Source organism: Ambystoma mexicanum, chromosome 10, assembly GCF_040938575.1.
Source record: "Ambystoma mexicanum isolate Mex_15411 chromosome 10, UKY_AmexF1_1, whole genome shotgun sequence".
Lineage (NCBI taxonomy): Eukaryota > Metazoa > Chordata > Amphibia > Caudata > Ambystomatidae > Ambystoma > Ambystoma mexicanum.
This window is the reverse complement of record NC_090932.1, coordinates 846,767,229-846,792,085: the sequence shown is the minus strand read 5'-3', so window position 1 is coordinate 846,792,085 and position 24,857 is coordinate 846,767,229. Positions and strand designations below refer to the sequence as shown.

The 24,857-nt window shown below is 41.3% G+C and overlaps 1 protein-coding gene across 1 annotated transcript in view; it reads left to right on the top strand.

Moving 5' to 3' along the window:
* The window catches only part of LOC138491789 (transient receptor potential cation channel subfamily V member 6-like), a 599,702-nt gene that overhangs the window by 134,542 nt on the left and 440,303 nt on the right, over positions 1–24,857 (top strand). The window contains exon 4 of the mRNA XM_069618497.1: positions 13,822–13,962. Coding sequence (XP_069474598.1) covers positions 13,822–13,962 — 141 coding nt within the window. The remainder of the gene's footprint in view (positions 1–13,821; positions 13,963–24,857) is intronic.

Below are 24,857 nucleotides of genomic sequence, written 5' to 3'. Positions count from 1 at the left end.
CTGTGGGCATCAGTTCTTACCCAAGGTGGAGGAGCAAGTGGGGTTCTCATACAGCGTCCAGTCACCAACTCATGAGGAGCTAGACGGTGATCCGAACCAGGCTGATTTCTCAGAGCATATAGGGCAAGCGGTAGGAAATGTAGTAATCCTTTTAAGGTAATTTTCACCATTTGCCTGTGGGTGATAAGCAGTAGAAAACTTGTGGGGGAACACTTTGCGCACAAGGAACTTGGCTGCACGTGAGGCATCAGGGTGTGTTCATGGACCTGCCTCGATCCATCTAGAAAAGGGACATACTACTACCAGCATATATCTGTAGCCGTTGCATGTCTGTAACATATCCACATAGTCTATATGTAGATGCTAGAATGGACCATTGGGTCTTAGGAATTGCTCCTCTTACTGTTCGCAAAGTGTGCCCTGCAGTACATTTCTGGCACATGATGCGATTTACAATGAACTGTGCCATATGTTCTAACAGACTGGGCGAGAACCATTCCTCTGCAATTGTAGCAGCAAGACTCTCTCAATTCGTGTATGCTGGGTAGTGAAGCTGCTCCAGCTCTACTCTCAATAATGCTAGAGGCATAACAGGCTTTCCAGTGCTATCCTGTCTCCAAATTGCTTCAGTGGGGTATAAAGAACATCCCTGCTTTCTCTGTAAATCCTGTTCTTCTTGTGGGGCTTAATATGTATATCAATTAACTGGACAATAGATAGCATGTTAAACCCCTACTTTGCTAACATGCATCGTCCTGTCATCTGTTTAACATCTTCTACTTCAAGACTAGATATGGGTGGATAATAGGCTGCTTTTCAGGCCTCTGAATCTGCGGATTTGTTTCCGCAGGAGATTAAATCTGCTCTTTTGGAATTCGCTGCGCATTTTACAACTGCTAGAGTCAATGGAAGACTGAATGCTTCTATAAGCTTATTCAACTTGGCTGAATGTTGCACTGGAGTGACGTCTGCATGGAGGAAGCCCCTCTTTTTCCAACGTGACAAACCTACGTGTACAGTTGACGTCACGTAGGCGGAGTCAGAGTACACCATCACTTCCTCGTCTTCAAATCTCTTCAGGGCTTCGATGAGTGCCACTAATTCTGTAGCCTGTGCTGAATAATCCAAAGACAAACTCATACTTGTCACTACCTCGAATTGACCTTCTCGATTCAGCTTTACTACAGCTTTTCAAGTATGCCTTTCCCCAGTTGTCTGGACAATTCTTGACGACCCATCAATAAAAGCAACTTCCCCCTCCGAGGGCATTTTCTCTAGCCTGGGGAATATCATTATTACATTCAGTATACGTTGTGCAATCATGTACATAGTCATCATCTCCTGCTGGTTCTGCTATAAATGTTGATGGATTTACAGTCTTACATCTAACAATTTTAATGGCAGGGTTGGAAATAAGCACCTCATACCCAGACTCCCTTTGTGTAGTCAATGTACTTTTGGGTTTCTCTAAATTGCAAATAATGCATGGTCTACAAGTAATGTTATTGGGCACCCCGTTGTTATGCTTGAAGCCTTTTCAATTGCGAATGCAGCAGCAGCTAAAGATTGCTCACAGGGATCATGTCCCTTCATAACTGGATCTAAAATCCCACTGTAATAAGCCAACAGCTTATGTCCATGTCCTAATGTTGTTGTTTGTGTGAGAACTGCTGTCATAACTTTTCCATTTGAATGGGAAAAGAAATACAATTATTCATTATAATCTGGGATCCCAAACAAGGGGATGTACTGATTGCCTTTTTTCAATTCTTCAAATCCTTCAGTCTTCTAATCTGTCCATGATATTGTGCTCTTGTCCACCTGTGCTTCCTTTAAGTCCTTTTAATAGTGGTTAAATATATGTACTGTAATTGAAAACCCAGGCTCTGCAGTAGTTACATAAGCCTAGAAACTGTTGCATTTCCCTCACTGTTTTAGGTGCTATGGCTTTCATGATTGCTTCTGCTCTCTCAGGTGTCACTTTTCTTCCTGCATGTGAGATTAACTGTGCTATGTACAATACCTCTTCCTGACAGTATTTTAACTTATCTTTGTCTATCTTGTATCCTTTCTCTGAGAGTATAGTCATGGTTTCACTGAGTCTTCGCTACATATTTCTTGTGCCTCACTGCATACCAAAATGTCATCCACCTACTGGATTATTGCACTTTCAAGTTGGACATTACCCAGGTGCATCGGGAGGACTATGTTAAAGATCGAAGGAGACTCACAGTGTACCTGGAGCAAATGAGTATGTTTCAGGCGGGTATTTCTATATAAAAAGGAAGTCAAATCTTGTGAGTCTTCTTGAAGGGGAATCGAAAAGAATGCATTTTTTAAATCTATAAATGTGAAATATTTGGCCTTACATGGGATGTTACACAGTATTGTCGCAGGATTTGTAACTAAAGGAAACTCAGCTTCGACTATATTGTTTAGGAAGCAAATGCCCTGTATAAATCTCCACAACCCCCCTTTCATTTCTTTACGGGGTACACAGCCATGTTACATGATGAATCGGATGGCACTATTGTGCCTTGCTTCATTAAATTGGAAATTGTCTTAAATATACCTTCATCAGCTTCTCTGGACATGGGGTATATCTTTGCTCATGACAAAAGGGCTCCTGGTTTTAGTTTGATTTTAACTGCTCCTATTCCTTTTAATAGACCCACATCATATGGGATCATGGTCCATACAATCTTTGGCACTTTCTCTAAGTCTTCCTGGAAGAATTATGTTCTTCTTTTTACCAGCACCATTCTCTGTGATATTTCTATATTCTCTACTTTATTCTAATGAGTGAGACTTAGAGAAAACAATAGTTCATCATCTGAGTACTCATCTCTTAATAGTTCTTAGTCTCTCAAATCTGTCAACCTGTATCCTTCACTGAGGTCTATCACTGTTCTCCATCCTCTTCCTTCATCATCTGTCCCATGAAGCATCTCCCGCTCTTCTCTGACCACTGCTGCTTCTAATTCTAAGGGGATAATCTGCCCTTGTTCATCGTCCAATGGAATCTCTGGTCTAAACAAGAATTCATCAGGTATTCTCCATATTTTATCTACCATTCTGGGTAACCATGCGAATAAAACAGTCACTCGATACAAAAATACCTCTGGATCTAAAGGAACTCCTCGAAATGCCTTCTAGCCTGTAAAGGCTGATATAAACTCTCCCACATTCATAGAGCGTATCTCTGGAGTAGAACACACTATTCCTTTGTCGGTGAAGTATATCATCATGTTAAGCTTTGTCATCAAGTAACGTCCTAATATGGCGTCTGCCTAGAATATAGTAATGGCATTGACATATCATGTTCTCCTATAGAGATTGGTAATTCATCTGTAAAAGGAACTAAACTCATCACCCCAGATAATCCCTGTGCATTCATGGCAGTACCTGACATTGCGTATTTTCCCTCATGTACACAGGAACGAGTGGCTCCAGTGTCCACAAGAAATTAAAATGTCTTTCCTCCTATCGTTACCCTGACCCTTGGTTCCTCTTGGGGGTCTGGTGTTACCGATTGTACAGAAAACATCAGGTCACTCTGTGGGCTGTCCTATTGTGGGTATAAATTCATCCCCATACCTGTGAAAGGATTTACTCCTTTCACAGTCACACTCCCCAATTTGGGTGTGGGTGCTTGTTGGACCCCTGGGGTCATGTTCCATTGTGGTACTATAGCCTGTTGTGTCTGTGCCTCCTGGGTTGTACCTGCTGTACTTGCATGGGTGCTTGCTGTGGTTGCCCATGTAGCAATTGCATTTACAAAGGCGCTTGCTGCATGTGTTGGGGTTGCGGCGCATATGTCTGAGCCTACGTGTGATCTTGGGCATAATATTCCTGTGGTTCTGTATTATATTGTGGCGCATAACCCAACCCCCTCTTGGAGCTAGCCAATTCTGTTGCATGCCTCCTCTGCTTCTGCATGTTCTGGCTATGTGTTCTATTCTTCCGCAATTCCAACATTGTTGTGGCTGTCACCATTAAATCCTCCTCTTCCCTGATGGTTCTGAATCCTCGTCCTCCTCTCTTGCTCCATTCCCTCTTCCTTGTGGCCATATATTGTACCTGCCCTAATCTATGGGGTACACTATGTTGTTTGGCTGTGCTGGTTGTATATCCTGTATCACCACACCCTTGTTACTTGTCAATACCGATCGCTCTATAGCGAGTTTAGATAACTTTTTCTGGACTGACTTTGACTCTTCTTGCTTTCTGCCACCGGCTTTCATTTTTATTCTTCTCCAGTAACAATCGGCAGTGATGCACAATCATCAATTGCATTTCTGGCCATGGCTTTGCTTCCATTCTGACCTGTTTCTTTAATTGATATAATATAAAGGGTACCAGGTATGGTCTCCGTCCCCCCGGTAGAGAACTGGTATAAACAGAAAAATGGACCCCACACATGTGCACTTTTTCAATTTTACTGCGTACGCCTTCCTTTACTATTTTTTGTAAATGTATCTCTAATGTGTAACTCTACTCCATTTTGGAGTTTGGTATGCACTACTCTGTGGGTCTTGCCTCAGGAATCCTTAACACCCCTATTTGGAGTCTTTACTCTAGTGTATACCCTTCTGCCCCCCCTTGGAACCAGGAATCGAGGTATATACTTCTTCTCTTTAAAATATCCCAAAAAATCCTGTTACTTTTGTATGTATTATTCACAACACAATACCTCCCCTTATTTTTGCCACCTTTGTTTATTTATTTATTCATTTTTGTTAAGCGCGCAGCAACCCGGAGGCATCGTGGCGCTGGTTACAGACATCTTACTTAGTTACAGAATTGAAGAAAAATAATTGCAGCCATATATACAAACATATAAGGGGCATGCAAGGGTCAGATGAAGAAGAGGGTCTTGAGTGTTTTGCGGAAGGTGAGTAGTGAGTTTTCTGATCTGATGTCTGTAGGTAGGGTGTTGCAGAGCTTAGGGGCTATGTAAGGGAAGCCTACTCCTCCCGCTTTGGCTCTGTTGATGTGCAGAGTTTGTAGGAGATTGGTATAGTGTGTCCTGGTGGGTTTGGAGTGGGTGGGTTTGGATAAGGTTTGTGCAAGATATGAGGATGCTGATAGGGAGAGGCATTTGTGTGTGAGGGTGAGGATTTTGAAGCTGATACGTCCTTTAACAGGGAGCCAGTGGGCTGCTTGTCTGGCCTGGGAGATGTGTTCCCTTTTGGGAAGGCTTAATGCTGCACTGAGTGCGTTATTTTGAGCATTTTGAAGTCTATTTAGTTTTTTTTTTTTGAGGTGCTTGCTAGGAGTGTGTTACCATAGTCAAGTTTGGCGCCAATAGTGGCTCTGGAAATTGCAAGCCAGTTGGGCTTGGATAAGTGTGGTTTTACTGCGTTAATTAGTTTGGTAGTGAGTGCTGCGGTGGAGGTGATGGCGCTAAACTGTCTGGTCATGGACAGGGTGGAGTCTAGGTAGACGCCAAGGGTATTTACCGAAGTGGAGATGGGGATGATGGTGCTGTCTATGATGAAGTTAGAGTACAGGTTATCTAGCTTTGCTAATGTTGTTTTGAGTCCTAAAATGATGATTTCGGTCTTTTCTCCATTGAGGCCGAGGCTGTTGGCTGCCATCCAGGCCTGTATGGTGGTGTATATTGAGTGAAGTGCTTGGGCATCTCTGGTGTAGGAGCCTGTGAGTGGTAAAAGTACTTGAATATCATCTGCGTAGTTCGTACACGCGATACCTAGGGTGTTGAGCTTGTCGAAGATAGGCTTTGTGAACAAGTTTTATAGAGTAGGTGCAGTGCATGAGCCCTGTGGCACTCCACAGTGGATGGTGGTGGGGGCACCATGGGCTGTGTCTGCTAATACTTTCATTGCTACCCTCCAAGAAGGAGGTGATCCATTGCACAGCTTCTATGTAGAAGTTGGCTGAGTGGGTGAGGTGTGATGTGAGGTGTGATGATTGTTGTTCTACTTACATCCGTGACTCAGCTCGAGTCCCTCGGCATCAACTCTCCCTCAACCCACCAGTTTGCCTTTCATCCAAGGGCCACCTTCGGGGACCGGACAAGAATTTCATCAAAGGGGGATCTGCCAACCATATCTTCTTGCATGTGACTCTGCGCACCGATCTCCACAGGAAGCTCTGCGGTCTTCTGGCTAATGGCGGTAGCGGGCAAGCATCTGGGGGTCTGGATCTGACCTAGGTCGATTAGACCGCAACCATCCTCACAGCTACCAAAATGTGCTCTAGCACCTTGAAGCGTCTCGTGTGTTAGATAGAAGTACAAATACAGATCTCAGACCAAATAACCGTACAGACTCAAGGAATACAGCAAAGTACTACTTTATTCTATTTTTATAAAGCAGGGAGAAATGACAGGCATTGGATTGATGCATGCACACTCACACACAGAGGTCTTATACCCCAACATGCGTCATCTATGATGTCATCCTACGTGGCAAATAATAAAAACCAACTGAAGGGAGGGATTGGCTAGGGTGAATATGGGCCTCATTATGGGTCCGGTGGTAACCATGCCCATGCTACCGGCAGGTTACTGCCAGACCCGTAATTATTTACTTGCACCTGACTTCCTGGTAACACCAGGGGATTACCACTCTGGCAGTCTGGGAAGTCAGGCCCCGGCAAATTGTAAGTCCCCATTCCAATAGAGTCCTATTGGATTCTATGGGAATGAGGACCATGGAAGCACCGGCACCGTTGTTAACAGTGCTGCTGCTTCCGTAACGGCTTTGCCTACCGTGACCGATGTGCCCGGCAGGGTCAGATCTGTCGGGCACAGCGTCTCTGGCAGGCATACCCATAGTGTGCATGTCCGGAAACAATGGTGCCAGTAAGCTTACTGGCACCATTGTTTCTGGACTGGCACACTTATAATGAGGCCCTATATCTACTTATAGAACATATAAGAATGAATGCATCATTGGCTGCGCCATATCGGTAGGACACGCCTTGAACTACCTCTAAATACGTATAGTACTGGTTATAGCGGACAAAATTGCAGCGGATTGGTCTACGTAACATTGTATGTTATGTTGCCCCTTAGACCCACTGATTGGTTGGCATACTATCCCAACCTTGGGCTTTCGGCTCTTTAGCAACATGTACGTGAAACGAAACCTAGGTGCTTTGAACTGCCTCAGATTACTCCCAATTAATCAATTATCCCTCATCGGTCAGTCATAAACCAAGGTCTTCCATCTGTAGTTGACCTTGTAGCCTGCTCACTGTCCTGGAACATTTGAGGGAGTGTGAGCACACCACTATCTTTGTCTGAGGCTCCAATGAATAGCCCTTGTCTTTGACTTCTGAGTCACATGTGAAGAGACCACAAATGTGTCCTTTTTCAGCCTCCTATTTACTGCTATTTGATTCAATTATGCGGAGTGTTTTTGCTCCTCTTGGCCTCTAGAGACTTGCTCACTCTACCTTGCAGAGACTACATACTCTTTTAATTGTCCAATACTTTGGCTGTTGCAGATGTTTTCTTCTTCCTTAATCTAAGAGGAATGTCTCACATTCAGGGCTTATCCGTATAACTCCCCTTGTACCTTGCAATTATTCCTTAAAATGGTATCCTTGATCCTAGGCCAACCTCAACTCATCGCTGTTTTGCACACTAACTGTATTTTCAATGTTTCCTGATTCTGCACTCTTGATCTGTCTCTGAGGTAGCTTGGTTAAATTCGACATGAGCCAGCGTGCATTTTACTATCATGGCCGTCCTTGCAACATTATATATTCCTCTATTCCTCTATAGAAAGCTTCTATATGTGTCATCTATCATGCATTACTGCATAATTACAGTTATCAACCAGTAAGTTACCTTATTCTTCTTTATATCCATGATTACATTAGCTTTAGGTACATATTTCTCTTGGGGCTTTAATTACATTGTCACTCTTAAGTATTTTCATATTGTTTCAGCATAGGATCATTTATCATCTTTATGACATCACTTTGCCCATGTCAGATTTCACTTAACACTCCATGATGTCCATAGGTGCATGCTGACATCCTTCCATGCAGCATCCTTCCACATTTTCAGTGCAAGGGTACATTCTATGTGGCTGACTGAGTGCATAATGTCTCTCATACACTCGATGCAGTAGTGGGATTACACAAGGCGTCCCAGCAATAGCCCTTCGTCTGTTGTTCCAATATGTCGGTGGTGAAGGGACGGGAACTAGTGAGAAAGCATTCACCTGCTCCTCTACATTTTCTTGTGAACAGTTCTGATTCTTATCAGCTCAGAACACTGTGCATTCAGCCTTGATAGAATTTGAAAATGTATTTATTAAAATATTCACCTTAAACCTTCACAAGTGTAAGGGCAACTCATTAACTCAGAGGCCTGGTCCAGGTGGCCCATTGTTCTGTTAACTCAATGTGTTTTCGTGATAAAGACAAACAAAGCTATTCACTACACATTCCCAAGACAAGTCTCCTAGGACACCCAACCCATCCCCCATTTGATCATGCATGCAGGGCGAAAACTGAAGACATGAGCTTTCCAGACGTTTCACATTTAAAATCTAACAAAACAAGCATGTGCCCAGTCATGTTAGAAACCCATTTTTTAATACATTTAAACAGTAATGTATTCCCTATTTAAAAATTGTGCATGTACAAATCATTGTTTAATCACAACAGGCTTCTGCAGGCATTTGAAAAAGTATCACTTTTGTATTTAAAAAATAATAATTATAGATATATATTTTAAAGAATAAGCCGAGGTTTCAATTGCTGTTTACATTGGAAAATGTTTGACACACTTAGGCCCTTTCATATTTTTGGATATGCAGTTCCATGATTTATAGGGAATAATGTTAATATAAATTAAACCGATAGCGACTGTTCTTGTTTGCAGATCCCAATAATATACGTTGTATCAGTTCAACAAGCGCACAGTTTGTGATGACTGCAGAGTTTCATTTTGAACGGCGGCATTCAGCATTTTCTGTCGCCATTTAAAAGTTGGTAACATCCCAGTCATTTCCTCATGGGGGTAGGTAACTACCTGCATCCCATAGGATCACCCATTTTTATGATAGTTGGTGAGAAGCAGAAATCATGAATGAAGCAATTGATTATTTTGGCGCCTTTTTTCACCTTGCACACACCCCTACACCATGCCTACACATACTATGCATGTACATACACACACACACACACACACACACACACACACACTGTACATACACGCACACAGAGTACATGCACCCTCATACTGCACATGCATTACAAACTTCTCATACCTACTCAGGTACACTCTACTTCATGCCCACACTGCACATACACACTCATATGGCACACATGCCAAAAACGCAGACACATGCACACACACGTACGCACACACAATCACAATGCACATTCACCCACATTTTAACAAATTAACCCACACTTTGTACTATGGGTTTAGGCAAGCCAAAGCTGTTGTTTTTGTCAATCCTTGTTTGGTATTTTCTGGCATTGTGTGGAGTCCTGTCTCCATGGTGGAGGCTTACTCTCATTTATCTGGGAGTGTGACAAGCAAGAACTTTGTTTGGTGTAAGGAAGATTACCAATAAGTAATCCAACCATTGCTAAAGGGAGAAACCCCAATTGTCCCCTTATTTATTCATTTATTCATATTCAGGAGGAACAATGCTCTTTTGATCACAGAGGAACATACAATCCATAGTAAATCAGATTTGAGGGCAGCAATGAGCTTCTTACAATGGGGTGAGTTTGAGGAACATTCTTACCAGGTTGTGGAGGGACGTAAATGAAACAGTCACCAGGGGCAATACATAAGTGGACATACATAGATTATGGACAGTCCACATTGGATACTTTTCATTGTAGGTAGGAGCCACGGCCAGCTTTGCCTGGGATGTGGCCATGATGAGTGAAGCGCTAGAGTGGAGGCAGAGGCAGTGAGGGACAGAGGAATTTTAAAGCCCAGGCAGATAGGGTAGGTTAAGAGAGTAACTCAGAGATGAGAAGGTAGGTTTTTAGTTTGGTTTTGAACACATCTGTGTGGACTGTTTCTTTGATGTCCGGGGGAAGCAAATTCCATGCAAGTGGAGCAAGAAGAGAGAAAGAGCGGAAGTGAGAGAAAGCACAGGGAGGGCGAGGAGCCACAAGGGTAGTCGATGAAGCAGAGCGTAGATTACGAGAAGGCTTGTAGAATTAGATAGAGGAGCATAGATGCAATGGTTCCTTAACGTGGATAGATTTGTGAACCAGGAGAGGAAATTTAAATGGGGCCCAGTTTTTCGTTGTCAGCCATCCAGCCTGGTGACGGCACAAGGAAGTAGCTGTGAAGTGGGGGAGGTCAAAGAGAGTCCTAGCAGCAAAGTTAATGATCTTGGCGAGAGGACAGAAAGCATAGTTAGGGAGACCAGAAAGGATGCTGGCAGAGTAGTCCAGTTTAGAGAAGATAAGAGTGGTTAAGAGATGCTTGGTGGTGTTGAAAGGAAGGAGGTGCCTGATTTTCCTACTATTTAGGAGGTTGAGGCGAGCTGCTGTTCCACTTTTGGAGATGAAAGTAGAGAAGGCGAGAGAAGGGTAATAGATGTAGCCAAGGTTTCTAGCTTGAACAAGAGGCAGATGTACCAGGAGAGCTTCAGTCCATGTACGCACGTCACAAAGGTTCCTGACATCAAATTATTATGTAAAACTACACATGCCCATTAATTTTCTGCTTGCGATTTACTCCTCATGACACAGCTATTTTTATAGAATGTTTATTGAATGGCGCGTGCCGTCTGGGGTAGGCCCCAGACGGAACACAGGGGTGGATTTCGGCCCTCCCCCAGGCCCTATGACTATTGGTGTAAATTAGGAGGTGTATGAAATTGGAGTATGTCACTATTGACGTGGAATGTGGCCAGAGGCAAAACAAGGTTGGCCTGCATGGAGGCACAGTTCCTACTCAGAGAGATGGATGTTGTCTTGTTACAGGAGACCTCGTCCCAGGAAGAAATGAATGTGGACAGTTTCATCTCATACCTGGAGCAGGAGGAGAGAAATAAATGGGGGTTTGTGTGTTTTGGTTCAATCACATTTGTAGAGTGAGCAGGTGGCATTAAATACCCCAGTCCCTTTTATATTAATGGTTAAGATCCATAGACCATGCCTGTCAGACTAGTTGGTTGCCAACCTCTAACAGTCCTCACAAACAGTATGACAATAACTGTTTGGGTGTTCTAGCCGCAGTTCTGGAGGAGTTCGTCCCCCGGATAACCGTGTCAAATATGTGCCTGGTGCTGGGTGTTTATTTTAATGCAACATTGGGGGATGGGCCTGGTGATCTGCTATATGATGACCCAGAAGATGAGGTGGCGGGGATTCCCTCACCCATTATGATGGATCCCAGGCTCTGTGTGGAGGGGCAGCGCCTATGGCACTACCTATATGAGACAGGATTGTGTACCATAAATGGCCGATTTAGTGCAGACATCCCAGGTAGGGTAACCTTTTCCTCCTCTGTGGGAAGTTCGACAATTGATTATTTTTGTGTCCCAGTCAAGTTCTGGGATCACCTAGTGGGTTATGGCGTGGTAGATAACATCTGTAGTGACCACTTCCCCATAAAGCTTGATATTTGCTTGCCACCAAAAACTGTTTTGCCTAGTCAGGTGTATCCTTTGGAGGTGTCTCTGAATACCTTACGATGAAGACTTAAATGGAAACATGACATGCAGGAGGACTTATTGAAAAAGGCAATCCAATCCAGCCTGCATGAACTGGAGAAGTTGTCAGGTACCTTGGATCATGCAAACATATTAAAAGAGTTTGGTTCAATATTGACCAAGCTTTCCTGTGTTCTCCTGTGTCCCTGGTAAGCGAACGGGGCCTGCGAGGGTGGACTGGTTTGACTCTGAGTTTATTAAAGCCAAGTCGAACCTTCTTTCCACTCTGCGATGCCCAGTGGGCTCAACAAATGCTATTATTAGTGCCAGGTCCCATTATAAGAGGGTTCTGGCTACTTGGAAAAGGGCCATTGCTCTCTTTTCAAAATCCTGGGTCAAGCAATTTTGGGCTGCCTCGATGAATGGGTCACCAGTAGTGGGGTTCTTTCTCAGGTTCAGCTTTGATTTCGGCCGAGTTTGGTAATGGAAGAGCAGGTCCTTAATCTCCATCTGGTGGCTGCATACTCACTTTATGCACGGGAAGAGCCTATATACTTGGCATTCATGGACCTGAGCAAGGCTTTTGACAAGGTGAATCCTACAGGTGAATCGTACAAAGGTGTGGGATGTGCTCAGGTCCATGAATTGCCCTCCGGCTCTGGTGAGTCTTTTGGCCAGACTGCATGATTCTAACGAAGGCGAGTGTCGGGAGTGGTGCCAATGGACACTGTGCAGGTTTCTTTGCAGTTGAACTTGGAGTGTGCCAGGGTTGTAGGGTTGTGTCCTGGTACCTCTCCTTTTCGGCTTGTATATTAATGGCTTCTACAAACACTTCCAAAACTCTTATCCTGATGTATCTAGGATAGGTGGTCGGTCTATCCCGGTTCTTGTATACACAGGTGACTCTGTGTTGATGGCACGTACCCCGGGAGCCCTGCAGTCCCTTATTTCGGTTACATTTAGTCGGCAGTGATGGTCTGTTGGAAGGCAAGGCACATGGTCAAATTCAGGGCCATGCATTTTAAAAGTAGCGTGATCCCCCGGGCCGATCATTTCAACTACCTGAGGTCAGATTTCCAGCCATCTTCTATGCCACTGCCCAAACAACAAAGCAGAATGTGCAGTTTAAGCAGGCTCTGGATGGGGTTACCAGGGCTATGACCATGTTTAGAGCCAGACCAATTGATTTACTGCTGAATTACTGCATTAGTTACACTAATGTTAATGCTGTTGAAATAGTGGAGAATCATTTCTTTAAGAATCTGTTGGGCCTGCCATTGTCGAAGCCGAACTTTCGAGTATACATGGAACTGGGCTGTAGGCCAGTCGGGCATGTAGTCTCCTTGCAACCCGCCCTGCATTGGCTTAGGCTTTGGAGCAATGAAAGAGCTATTCTTACAACTGACCTGATCACCTCTATGATTGCCAAAGATGTTGGTGACAAGGTCCTATGGTTGTGCCATGTTACGGAACAACTGAGAGCAATTAATATTCCACATCTATTCCCTCCCCACAATGTGTTCTCCCGAGGTGAGATAAAAGTGTGGACTGCCCACTTTTACGAGTATGTGAGTATCAATAGAGTAAGTGTGGAGCTGTTGAAACCCTAGAAAAGAAGGCTAATGACCATCATGTCCCCTGGCGTTCAGAAATATCTGTTGTGGGCAGAATTTCCAACAGACTCTGTGCTTATAACTAGCGCACGTGTTTGATTGTGTCCCGTTACAAGCAGTGGTGGCGGTTTGGTCTGGGGGGGATGCCAATCTGTCTTGCCTTTGTGTGATGTGCAACATGAAGACTTTGCACATCTGCTAATTTTCTGTCCCGCATATGTGCAAGTGAGAGGCTCTGTTCTGCGGCCCTTATTGTTTGAAATGGATTTTATGCAATATCAGCCTGCCTTAACATACCTATTCTGGGCTGACTCACCTCATGTGGGTTGGTCCCTGCTCACACTCTTAAAATCAGCACTCTATCTGAGGAAAAGCCTGCTTAGAAGTATGACATGAAAAGAGAAAAGAGAATTAGTATGGCCATTAAAGTGTCAGGATGCACATTTCTATGGGCTTTTTATAGATTGTATAGATGTTATCCTTATTGTATTTTTTTTTATGGTATGTAATGTGCATTTCCAAAAATAAACATGATGATGATGAGAATGTTTCCTTTAAACAGAGCAATTTTGACTTTTTGTTTCTTTATTCAGGAGAAACTGCATTGCACATTGCTGTTGTAAATCAGAACGTTGCAATGGTGAAAGAATTATTGGCTCGCAAAGCGGACACAGAGAATGCTTGCGCCAATGGTAAATTCTTCTCACCAGGAAAAACTAGGAATTTTTATTACGGTAAGTGAATACTGAATTTAGTATGATCATTCAATATTTACATGCTGGACATGGACCAAAAAATATATTGTGGCACATTCCAAAATAGTGAATCTTAATCACTCTGTACAGGAATAGCTCTTAACCCTACGTACATACATTCAGTGGATTTTGGTGCTACCTGTTTATGTCCCACAGAAATCAAGCTACCCTTGACTCCCACGTAAACCACAGATCTCTAACCTAATGAAGATATCACCATCTTGGGTTTTACCAAGGTAAATAGGATGACGTCGTGGCTCGTTAGGCAGACAGGGACCCTCGAGAAGATTGAAGCGGAATTAAAAACCAGAGCCTGGCTCGAGGGAAATGCCCCATGCCAAGAAACTGAGGAGTCCAGAAATGTGACAAATTACTGCTTTCATTGATCCAAAGCAGGTAAAAGCACATAGATTTCTGCAGTGTCCAAATGCACTCTTAGCTCTTTAGAGGCAGGCAGTGAGGTTTTAAATTTATATGACCTCACAAACAAAAGTTACATTCATGGGCTCTAGGCGAAATGGGTTTGTTTAGGTGAAGAGTATAGGCATAATTACAGCCTATAGAGGACAAATAATCTGATTGTTCTGGCCACATCTGGCGGCCCTGCCTAGCACCACCCACAGGAGGTCAGTGCAAGCCTTCTGATTTTAGGAAATGTACCAGAATGTGAACAGAAATGATGGGTGGGGAGAATAGCCTCAGAGCACCGCCTGTTTCCCACTCATGTTGCCACCTCTCTCAATTCTCTGGCCTTCAGCAAGGACAATCTAGTCTCCACCTGCATGCTGTGGTACATATTTGCATCTTCTGCCTTCAGTTTGATTGGAACAACAGTTCCTGTCTGCCTCAAATGAATGGGCCTTGTTCCCCCAGCTTCAGATCACAAGTTCGGGGACCATAAAATCGATTTCCCTGCCTGCATTTATGAAGAATTTCAGCCTTCTGCCCTTGCATATGTTTCATCATTTATGCTGACTCGAACTCTCTCTCCATCAGTGTCCTTGGCAAGGCTGGGCATGAGGACTGCACTGTCAGTCTTAAAATCAGTGTGTCAGTCCCCCCTGTGTTGTAAGTCTTCCCAATTAATTTCAATGCAGCTCTGTTTTCCATTTTATTTTCATGGCTGTTCATAGTAATTGCTTTTAAGTGTCAGCAAGCAGTTCATGTGTGTTCGTTTGCACCTGGCTAATGTCTCTACGAGTGTGTTCAGCCATGTCGCCTCTTCATGATTACTTTGGTGATGTCATCCAGTTATGGTCTATGGAGCTGCTTCAGTTTGTGGCATCCATCATCTTGGGGGTGTGCTGGGGAGAGTTTGAGGCCCCCTCAACAAGATAATCTGAGACGGATATCTTCTGTTTGGTATTGCGCGGGATACATTTTGTTACGTATCTGTACATATATATCAAACACTGCTATAACGAAACACAACACCACTAAAATAAATACTGCATTAGAACCTATTTATTCCACACCTAAACAGTTCTCTGGATTAGCAATAACTTGAATCTCTGGATGAGATTTGCATTTTATTTCGAATTAAAAGTTTCTCTGTTTGCACATTATATGAGAACGCTGATGAAGATTTGAACTTTATTCCTAGATATACACATGAGGGAAATGTATGGAAGTTAAACATGAATAATGCTTTCTATCAGGCTGGTCTATTACTTCAAGGTTGGGGGAAAGCCCAGCTGTTTCCCAGACCTCTGTGTGAGGTTTACACAGACTATTTACACACAGGTATGAGAGGTCTGATAGGCCTTTATGCAAGCGCCTCAATGACTTTTGTTACTGAAACATTGTTTTACTCACAATTGTATGTTTGGTGCTGCTTTTTTAATTTTGGAAAAGTGATCATTGTTACTTCTTCAATCACTAATGCCAGTACACGGTATATTCAATTTCTCCAATATATTCTATTAGCTACAACATATTCTATTTAACTTCATTCATTAATAACAACGCACAGTATGTACAGTTTAGCCGACTTCATGGCCATGGGTTTCGCCCACAGGACTTTTTCAGGGCTAGTTCATTGAACTGCTACACAAGTCCTTTATGTATGTATGTATATATATAAATATATATATATATGTATATATATATATATATATATATATATATATATATATATATATATATATATATATATATATATATATATATATATTTGCAGAAGGAGAAAAAGATTCCATTTCTCCCAAGGGGGATAGCACTCACAGCAGTGCAGAGAACGTCAATGAGGGACACTTCCTTTGTGAGAACCAAGATTAATGCAGCATCAAGTCTGTTTGGTTTCCAGTTTTATTAGGCATCTGCCAACAATTAAAAGAGCACGGTACAACGCGTTTCACTTCTAGCTCGCAGCTTGTTCACATACAAGTGAGTGCTTAACCATCCGTGTATATATACAAACATTTGGCCAGTCTCTATGGTCCGTAATACACATTCTCCTTTTTCGCTTTCTAGTTTTGCCATGCAGATAGCTTAGGTGAGTTTTAGGTACAACACGGTGGCCATTTTGAAGATCGCCAGGGTTCCAATATTACAATGTTAAACTGGCCTTTGACACTGTAAAATTCATACCGCCCAGGAAAATAGACATGTAGTTGACACGTAATTTAAATTCTAAAAATGCAGCTAGTTCCCAAATATATAATACTTATATCCGAGTAAACCCGGGTAGGTATTAAATAAACCACAGAATACATTGAAGTGAGGATTGCACACTCCACTCTGCTAGAAATCATGCTTGCGGTGTAAAATGCAAAAATAATGCTTTAAATAGCCAATGCAAACCCTGAGTCAACCTAAGTACAAAATGCTATTAGGTATATTGTACCGATAAAATCGGAGGCGGACCTCAGTAATAAACTACTCATTACTAGAAGATTGCCTAATCAGCCATGTTCTAGAATGCATGTTAGTAACTAACAGAGTATAAGCAGAGGAATTAAGGTGCATAGTGCTCTAAAGTGATGAGTGCTAAAGTGCATCTTTGGCTATATAAAGCAATGAGATAAAGTGCATAGTGCATTAAAGTGCATGGTTATGTTAAAAACCATCTTATGCTATCAACTCTAAAATACGTATAGTTCTAGAACATTACTTCTTGTTGTAAAATGCAACGTTATATCTGCACATCCTCTTTCTAAAATGGGAAATAAAATCTTACACATGTATTGGCTGCCAATAATCCTCTAGGTTAGGGAGAAAGAAGGAGAAAGGAACCAACTATATCGTAAAAGCAACTCCACAAGCGTTTGTTTGTGACGGACAACCATAAATATGAGACTGGCCAATAGATCTCACCCAAGTGAATTAAAATATAACAAATATATAAACACAAATGACAAGTTACAATTTAAAACATTTTGGCAAGTAGACTTCATGTGATGACATCGCACGTACTATTGCACAAAATATATAACTGTTCAGCTGACTATGTAGAACCTTCTTTGTATAAACATCTGAATAATAAGGTTTCTACCAATTAATGAAAATTATATGAAGAACAGTATTGACAATAGCAGCTGACCAGAGACTAGAAGAGAACAATATATAATCGTTTGTCCCATAGCTTAAGTTCCTAGATACGTGTACAACTCCTCATCAAGATTATGTCCTTTGGGCTTTTTTGATTCAGAATCCAGAATGTATTTAGTCTCTTTTTGGTGCAGATCAGGTTCTCTGTTGCCCCCCCGTGGATTGGCTGTAATGTGGTGTAGGCCTAAAAATCTCAAACAATCCAATTTGCCCTGATGTGCATCCTTAAAGTGAACTGCCATTGGATAGGATGGGTCAGAGTTTTTTTATGGCTCGCATATGTTGTAAAATTCTCAGTTTAAGTTTGCCGATGTTACTTCCAATGTACCAAAGGTTGCAAGGGCCTAAGAGTCCATAGACCACAAACTCAATATATATATGATGAAAAAAACAACTTGATTAGCCTATGAGTGCTCAGTCTTCATGTAGCTGGTGCTTTAAGGTACTGAAAGCTGGCTTGCTTTCTAAATATACAAAAGAAAGTCAAGTCAAAGAGGAAAGAAGAACCAAGTCGACCAAGACTGGAGAAATATCACAATTTACTGAAAGAGATCTGACAGGACTCTTGTGTCTGGTTGATTTGGATCAACCAGCTGCATCAGACTATGATGAGAAAAGGCAGTAGACAATGAAACACCTAAAGAACAGTTTGGAATACAGACAGACATGACTTGCCCTACTCAATTTAGACCTAAATCAGTATTCTGCCCCAACATAACATGTGATGCTGTTGACACCTTTGAAGAATTGGTCATGACAGACTTACGTCAATTATCTACGAAAATCCTGTCCGCGAATAGAAACTTGAACTTTGCACAATACAGGGCCTTGGAAGCATTGAAACAGGACGATACCATCACTATCTGCCCATCTGACAAAGGAGGTGGGATAGTAGTTATGGACAGAATCAAGTATGAAGCAGAAGCAAGGAGACAGCTGGATGATATCAACAATTATGCCATGGTAGAATCTGCCATATTGAAAGACACTAACTTGCTTTACCATGAAAAGCTTCGAAACTGGTGTGTCTTGGGCCTCATTAGTGATGATGAATACTTTTTTCTAAACAACAGATATCCAGTCACACCTGTGATATATTTCAATCCTAAAGTACACAAGACCCTCATTGACCCTCCAGGCCGTCCAATAGTCTCTTCTATTGGTGGTTTATTAGAAAATACTGCCAAATATTTAGATTATTTTCTTCAGCCTTTTGGTCTGAGCTGCAGTTCTTTCTTACGAGATACCTCAGACTTACTAACCAAAATGTATAATATTAATTGGGAAGCCAATTATATTCTTGTCTCCTTAGATGTATTATCCCTGTATACTTCAATCAAACATACAGCAGGGATCGCTGCATGTAAGTTTTTCCTAGCTTTCAAGAACACAATATCATGCTTATTGAGATGTTAAGATTTTGTTTGGCACATAATCACTTTTTGTATGGTAATCAAATGTACACACAGGCCCAGCGTACAGCGATGGGGTCTTGAATGGCCCCAACCTATGAGAATTTATATATGGGTTGGTCGGAGACACAATGAGCTTGGACAGAAGAGTTGGAGCAATTCACACAACATGTCATTACATAGTACTGTTTCATTGATGATTTGTTCATCATATGGGATTGCACCATGTTGGAGTTAAATGAATATGTTGATATTTTGAATGACAATTAACTTAATTTGAAGTTGACCATAGTATCCAGTAGAACTGAATTGGTATTTCAGGATGTTGAGTTTAGGGTGATAAATAACAAACTGATGTCCACATTATTTAGAAATAAAACTAGTTCCAACTCAACTCTTAATGCTATGAGTCACCACCCTATCTCGCTTATTAAATCGATACCTTATGGAGAATTTTTAAGAGCCAAAAGAGCATGCAGTGATGAGTCTGACTATCAATCAGAAGCTAGACATATAAGTCAGAGATTCACTGCTTGAGGGTACAAAAGACAAACTGTGACAGAGAGTTATCAAAAAGCCCAAAAGGTTGACAGATTGACCTTGTTAACTCCTAGGAAAACCAAAAATGATAATGTCATCAGATTTGTCATGGGTTTTAATCATCAAGCAAAAAACATCCAGAGTATAATGAAAAAACACTGGAATATATTGCATACTGATCTGGATCTGTCACAAGTACTAGAACATAAACCCAGTATTACATATCGGAGAGCCCCTACTCTAAGAAATACCCTATCACCAAGCATGGTCAGTTTGGATGACAATGTTTTACATGGTTTCTTTAAGCAAACAATGAAAGTGGGATTTCATAAATGTGCTAATTGTAAAATGTGCAACTTCATATCACTGAAGCTGTTCACTAGTTGTAATGACTGACATGGAAATACAAGCACAATATAACATGTCTAACGAGATTTGTGGTTTATGTGATCACCTGTACATGCAAGCTTCATTACATAGGTTCCACTATATGACCACTGAAGCTGCAGATCTTGCAACATTACAGGGCCATCAAAAATTTAGATTTGACTTACCCTCTTACAGGACACTTTCTGGAAAAGCATCAGGGTAACATTAAGGAAATGTAATTTTTTGTTCTGGCTCATGTTCCCCAGCACAAGAGGTTGGGCAACAGAGAGTTAAAGTTGAGACAATTGGAAGCCTCTCTTATCTGCAAATACGACACTCTGAGACCAAAGGGCCTCAATATTGATTCAGAAATGTATGTGTTTTTACAATAATGTGCATTACTGTGCTCACATCAATACATCGTTACATTACAAAATGGAAGGTCATTTTACAAGATGTGAGGTGCAGAAATTGCACTTTTAGAAGCACTGGCACTTTAGACACTGATGCACTTTCATAGCACTTGCACTTTAATTATAGGTATTAAGAATTAAGATGCATTGGCATTCCACTCAAAGGCATTTGCACTTTATCCTTGATGCATTTGCACTTTATGTAATATGTGTTTAGATGGGAAATGCTGAATGTTAATGTTAATGTTAATGTTAAAGGATATTTGTACCGCACACTATCACCACCGAAGTGGTCCCCTGGCGCTCTGAATGGTCAAAGGTACTGCTCTTCAGTATACAAACATGCACATTTTCTGAATCACAGATGAGTACATCATAATTGTAATAATTGCAGAGCATATTCTGGCAGTTTAATGGTTATCTATGGTGAACTGTCTGAGTATAGCAATGAGGCTGGTTTTTTCGACTGCTGTGTTCTTATTTTATTGAACTGCCTAGTAGTAATGGGCATATTGTGCTGGACACCAGTACTAAAAGAAATTGGTTTTAGCTATATGTTCATTTGCGTGCTTCAGGATGCTGAGGTAACTGCATTGGAAGCGGCAAACAATTGAGAAGTGGCACTTGCCCATAATGATAGAAGGATATGGCAATCCGCTAATCAGGCTTCAGTAAGTGTCCCCTCCGGGACGTAAGGACGCATCTGCAACATTTTGTTTTCAGAATGCGATCTGATTTGAAAACAAAGCGCATTGGTGCGCGAACGAAAACATATTTTTTCTTAATTTAGAATTGTATGAAGTAGCAGTGGATCATTGCAGTGATGCGGACTCCTCCACTTTAATGATTGCAGGTTTATAAACAGTACCATTAGCGGGCAATATGCTTTTTTTATTAAGCAAATGGTACATGCACTAATAGTGACTTCTGGCTTAATGCCTAATGATCACGTGATCAGACATTTTTGGCAATTCAAGGGAGGAGTTAGCCTCATCTGCATATGAAACCGTTTACTTCAAAGAGTGAATGTTTGTTCTCACAAATGGATGTTGTATAGCCTGAGGAAGCCCAAGAAGTGGGCGGAACGCGTGGCATCAATCAACCCAGGAGGGTGTTAGACTTACTTTTCATCTGGTCTGTCATGTGAACAAGTGCTTTATGTTTTGCTCGTTTTACTGTGTTTGCACAACGTGGTTAAAATAAAGATTTTGAAATTCTAACACATTTGGTAGCATGGTCATGTGTGCTGGTACATTTTTATGCATTACTTGCTGTGGTTTTTTGTAGTGCTACAACCACAGAGAGAATGTTTTTTTTTTTATATATATATATATATATATATATATATATATATTTATTCGCATAAAACGCAACTGTTCCCAACTTGAAACCTTCGACAAAGAATGTGGAAGTATGGCCCTTAAGTTCCTACAAAGAGGTTACCCCAAAAAAGTGCTGGAAAGAGAGTATAATAAGGCATGAGAGAAAGATCGCTCTATTTTGTTGAGGTCCAAAGTCCCAATAGTAACCAGTTTGGAAACAGGAGATACCAGATTAGTTTTAACATACAGTAAAGCTTCCAATAATATACGTCATATAATGCATAAACATTGGCATATATTGAAACAAGATGAACACTTGCGAAGCATTCTGGGTAATAACATCAATATCAACTTCAGACGCTCTGCCTCATTTAGGGATAACCTTGTATCCAGTTATATGAGTCCCAAAATTGTCTCAACAGGCCAAAGCTGGCTGTGCAGACGGTTTCCAGAAATGTATGAAATGTAAAGCGTGTACATTTGCCAACAATACAAAAAACTACCTTCATCCAATATTACACAAAAACATGATCATTAAATCTCACATCACCTGTGAAACTGAGTATGTTGTGTATGTGCTCACTTGCTCTTGTGACAAGTGGTACGTTGGTAGTACTATTGGCAAATTGAAACTGAGGATACTGCAACACATAAGAGCCATCAAGAATATTGATCCTACGTATCCGATGGCTCTTCATTTTCAGGAAAAACATGGAGGCAACCTTCAAGGCTTCGCCTACTTTGGGATACATGCTATTCCAAAGGCACCTAGAGGAGGAAACCGTGAATTGCTCCTTAGACAAACTGAGACTAAATACATACTAGATTTAGAAACTAAGAAACCCAAGGGACACAATCTGGATGAGGAACTTTATACTTTTCTTGGGACCTAAACTTATTATCTGTATTTGTTTCATGTATTTTGAGGTTTTTCTTTTCATTTCCCCCCTTTTTTCCTTCCCCCCCGCCCTTTTTCTTTTACCTTCTCTACCTTGTTTGATGATGAGGAGATATTGTATTTAGTCCTGAATGTTTACTTTGAGACCCTCCCGTGTCACCTCTTTGCATTTTTTTGAAACTCTCTGGGACACGTCTAACATAATTTGTAGTTCCATTAGCTAGACCGATATCTATGGGATTACTTTATGTTATTTATTTCAATTGAACACAGGTCTTTATGCTATATTGTTTGTTGACACCACCGTTATTTCTCACATTAGCCTGTAGGCTTTAGAGTCTATCAATTCAATTTTTTAATGACAGTAATTGAATGAATTTTAGATTCCTTTTACCTCTAGCTATCTAATTTTAATGTTTTCTTTCTTATTTCTTATGAAGGGTGAGCTGTGTTATTTAGGAACTTTAGTTTAACCCGTAGTTATATTCTATTCGAGTGATTCTTAACGTGTCCCCCTCTTTTAATGCACATAATATTAGTTATTATTTTTTTGGTGTGATTTTCTAATTAGGGCTTTATCTTTCGTTGCAGTCTTGTATTTTAATTGTATCATCATTCACATGGTTGTGTGTATATATTTTGTTGATCCAACATTAAGGCTATGAATGCACTAAGCACTTTATATACCTTTGTATAGGATTTTTATGCTGCTATATTGCTATTTGCACACTACCCGTTGGGGTTAGCTACTGCGATTTTGCACATGCACTTGCACTTTATGCATCTCTACATGTGGTATATGTAAAAAGTAGCCCGTGATGCACTAAGGCACTTGCACTTTCATCAGATAGCCTATTAACAATATGATGTAAGGTAATCTTCTACATATGCTACAAGTTATATTGACACATAGCTTTTTGCAATTCGTTTTCAAATTGCAGGAATAAAAATTGCTAGACAGCCAGGACTGCGAACAGTTAACACTTTGAAATACATTGGTATTTTGTCTGCGTATTTTTGACATCAGAAAAACGTGCTTTAGATTAATAAATAAACACGATATACGCAGCATCACACATATATACACACCTAATAAAATGCACATCCAAAAAAACACACCAAAAATGTAACATGTGCAATTGGAGGACATTTTAAAGTTTAATATGTGTGGTTTACATGTTGAGAAAAGTGATATATCGCCATCCAATTTGATATGCCTAACAAATGTATTGTATGCAATTTAATGTTTTTAACGTAACCCACTGTGGTTTCAAACACTCTTAAACATGGCGGATTTCGTGTGAGAAAATGGCTATCATTGTGCAGGACACTCTATCCTTGTACACCATAGAGAATATACGGGTTTAAATATACTTCTTTTATTTATGCACCCTCATCGTGATCAAGCGGCCTGCTTTGCCGGCGAAACGCGTCGTCCGCATTTTTCTCTTGTCCTTGGCATTTCATTAAAGAACATTTTGGACGTTTGGATGACTGCTGGTCTTTTGCAACTCTGGGTCCAGTGTGGAATTACCACGTGGGTTCGTTTTCTGGAGTGCACTCCGTCAGCCTTATACTGTGGTACAAGGCAATTGTACACACATATATATATATATATATATATATATATATATATATGTACATATATATATATTACACGACCACGGTAGTGGCCGTGTAGTTATGGTTAAGTTGCTGTTTCCATAGGAAGAGCACTTTTTGGCCGGCTTATAACTCAGCTCCCCCTGGACGAATCCTCACCAGACTTTGCAAAAAAAGTATATGCGCCACTCTGAATTTTTTTCCAAAGTTCGGTGATGTTTGGTCCAGGGGGGAAAAGTTATAGGGGGGTTCCAAAACGTCTTTTTTCCCATAGACTGAATGGGGGGAAAACTTTGCGCACGGCTACAGATCAAACCGCTGGATGGATTTTCACGAAATTTGCGGCAGGTATAGGGGCTTGGTCCAGAAAGCGTGCTTTTGTAAATTTGGTGATAATCCGTGCAGTATTTTTCTTTAAAACGACCAAAAAGTATGTCTTAAAATAATGAGTGATATCTATGTCCGCTCCGCGGTCACACTTCCCTGTTCGCTCCGCGGACAAGATAACGATTGGCTAATCGGTTCACGTCATGAACGCGGACACGCAACGTCTCTGTCGATTGGCTGCTGTGGGACGTGTTCTGTGTCAGATTGTTTGGCTGCGCCCGACATCTTGGATCCGCCGATAGCGGAGCAACAACCAGCGTACACATGCTATATTTATAAAATTCGTTTGCTGTGTCACAGAGCGTTGGGACAGGTTCAGACAGTAAGACATGGGTGATCAATGCATTTGTTTTGGGGGTTGGCCTTCACGATGTATTTTCTA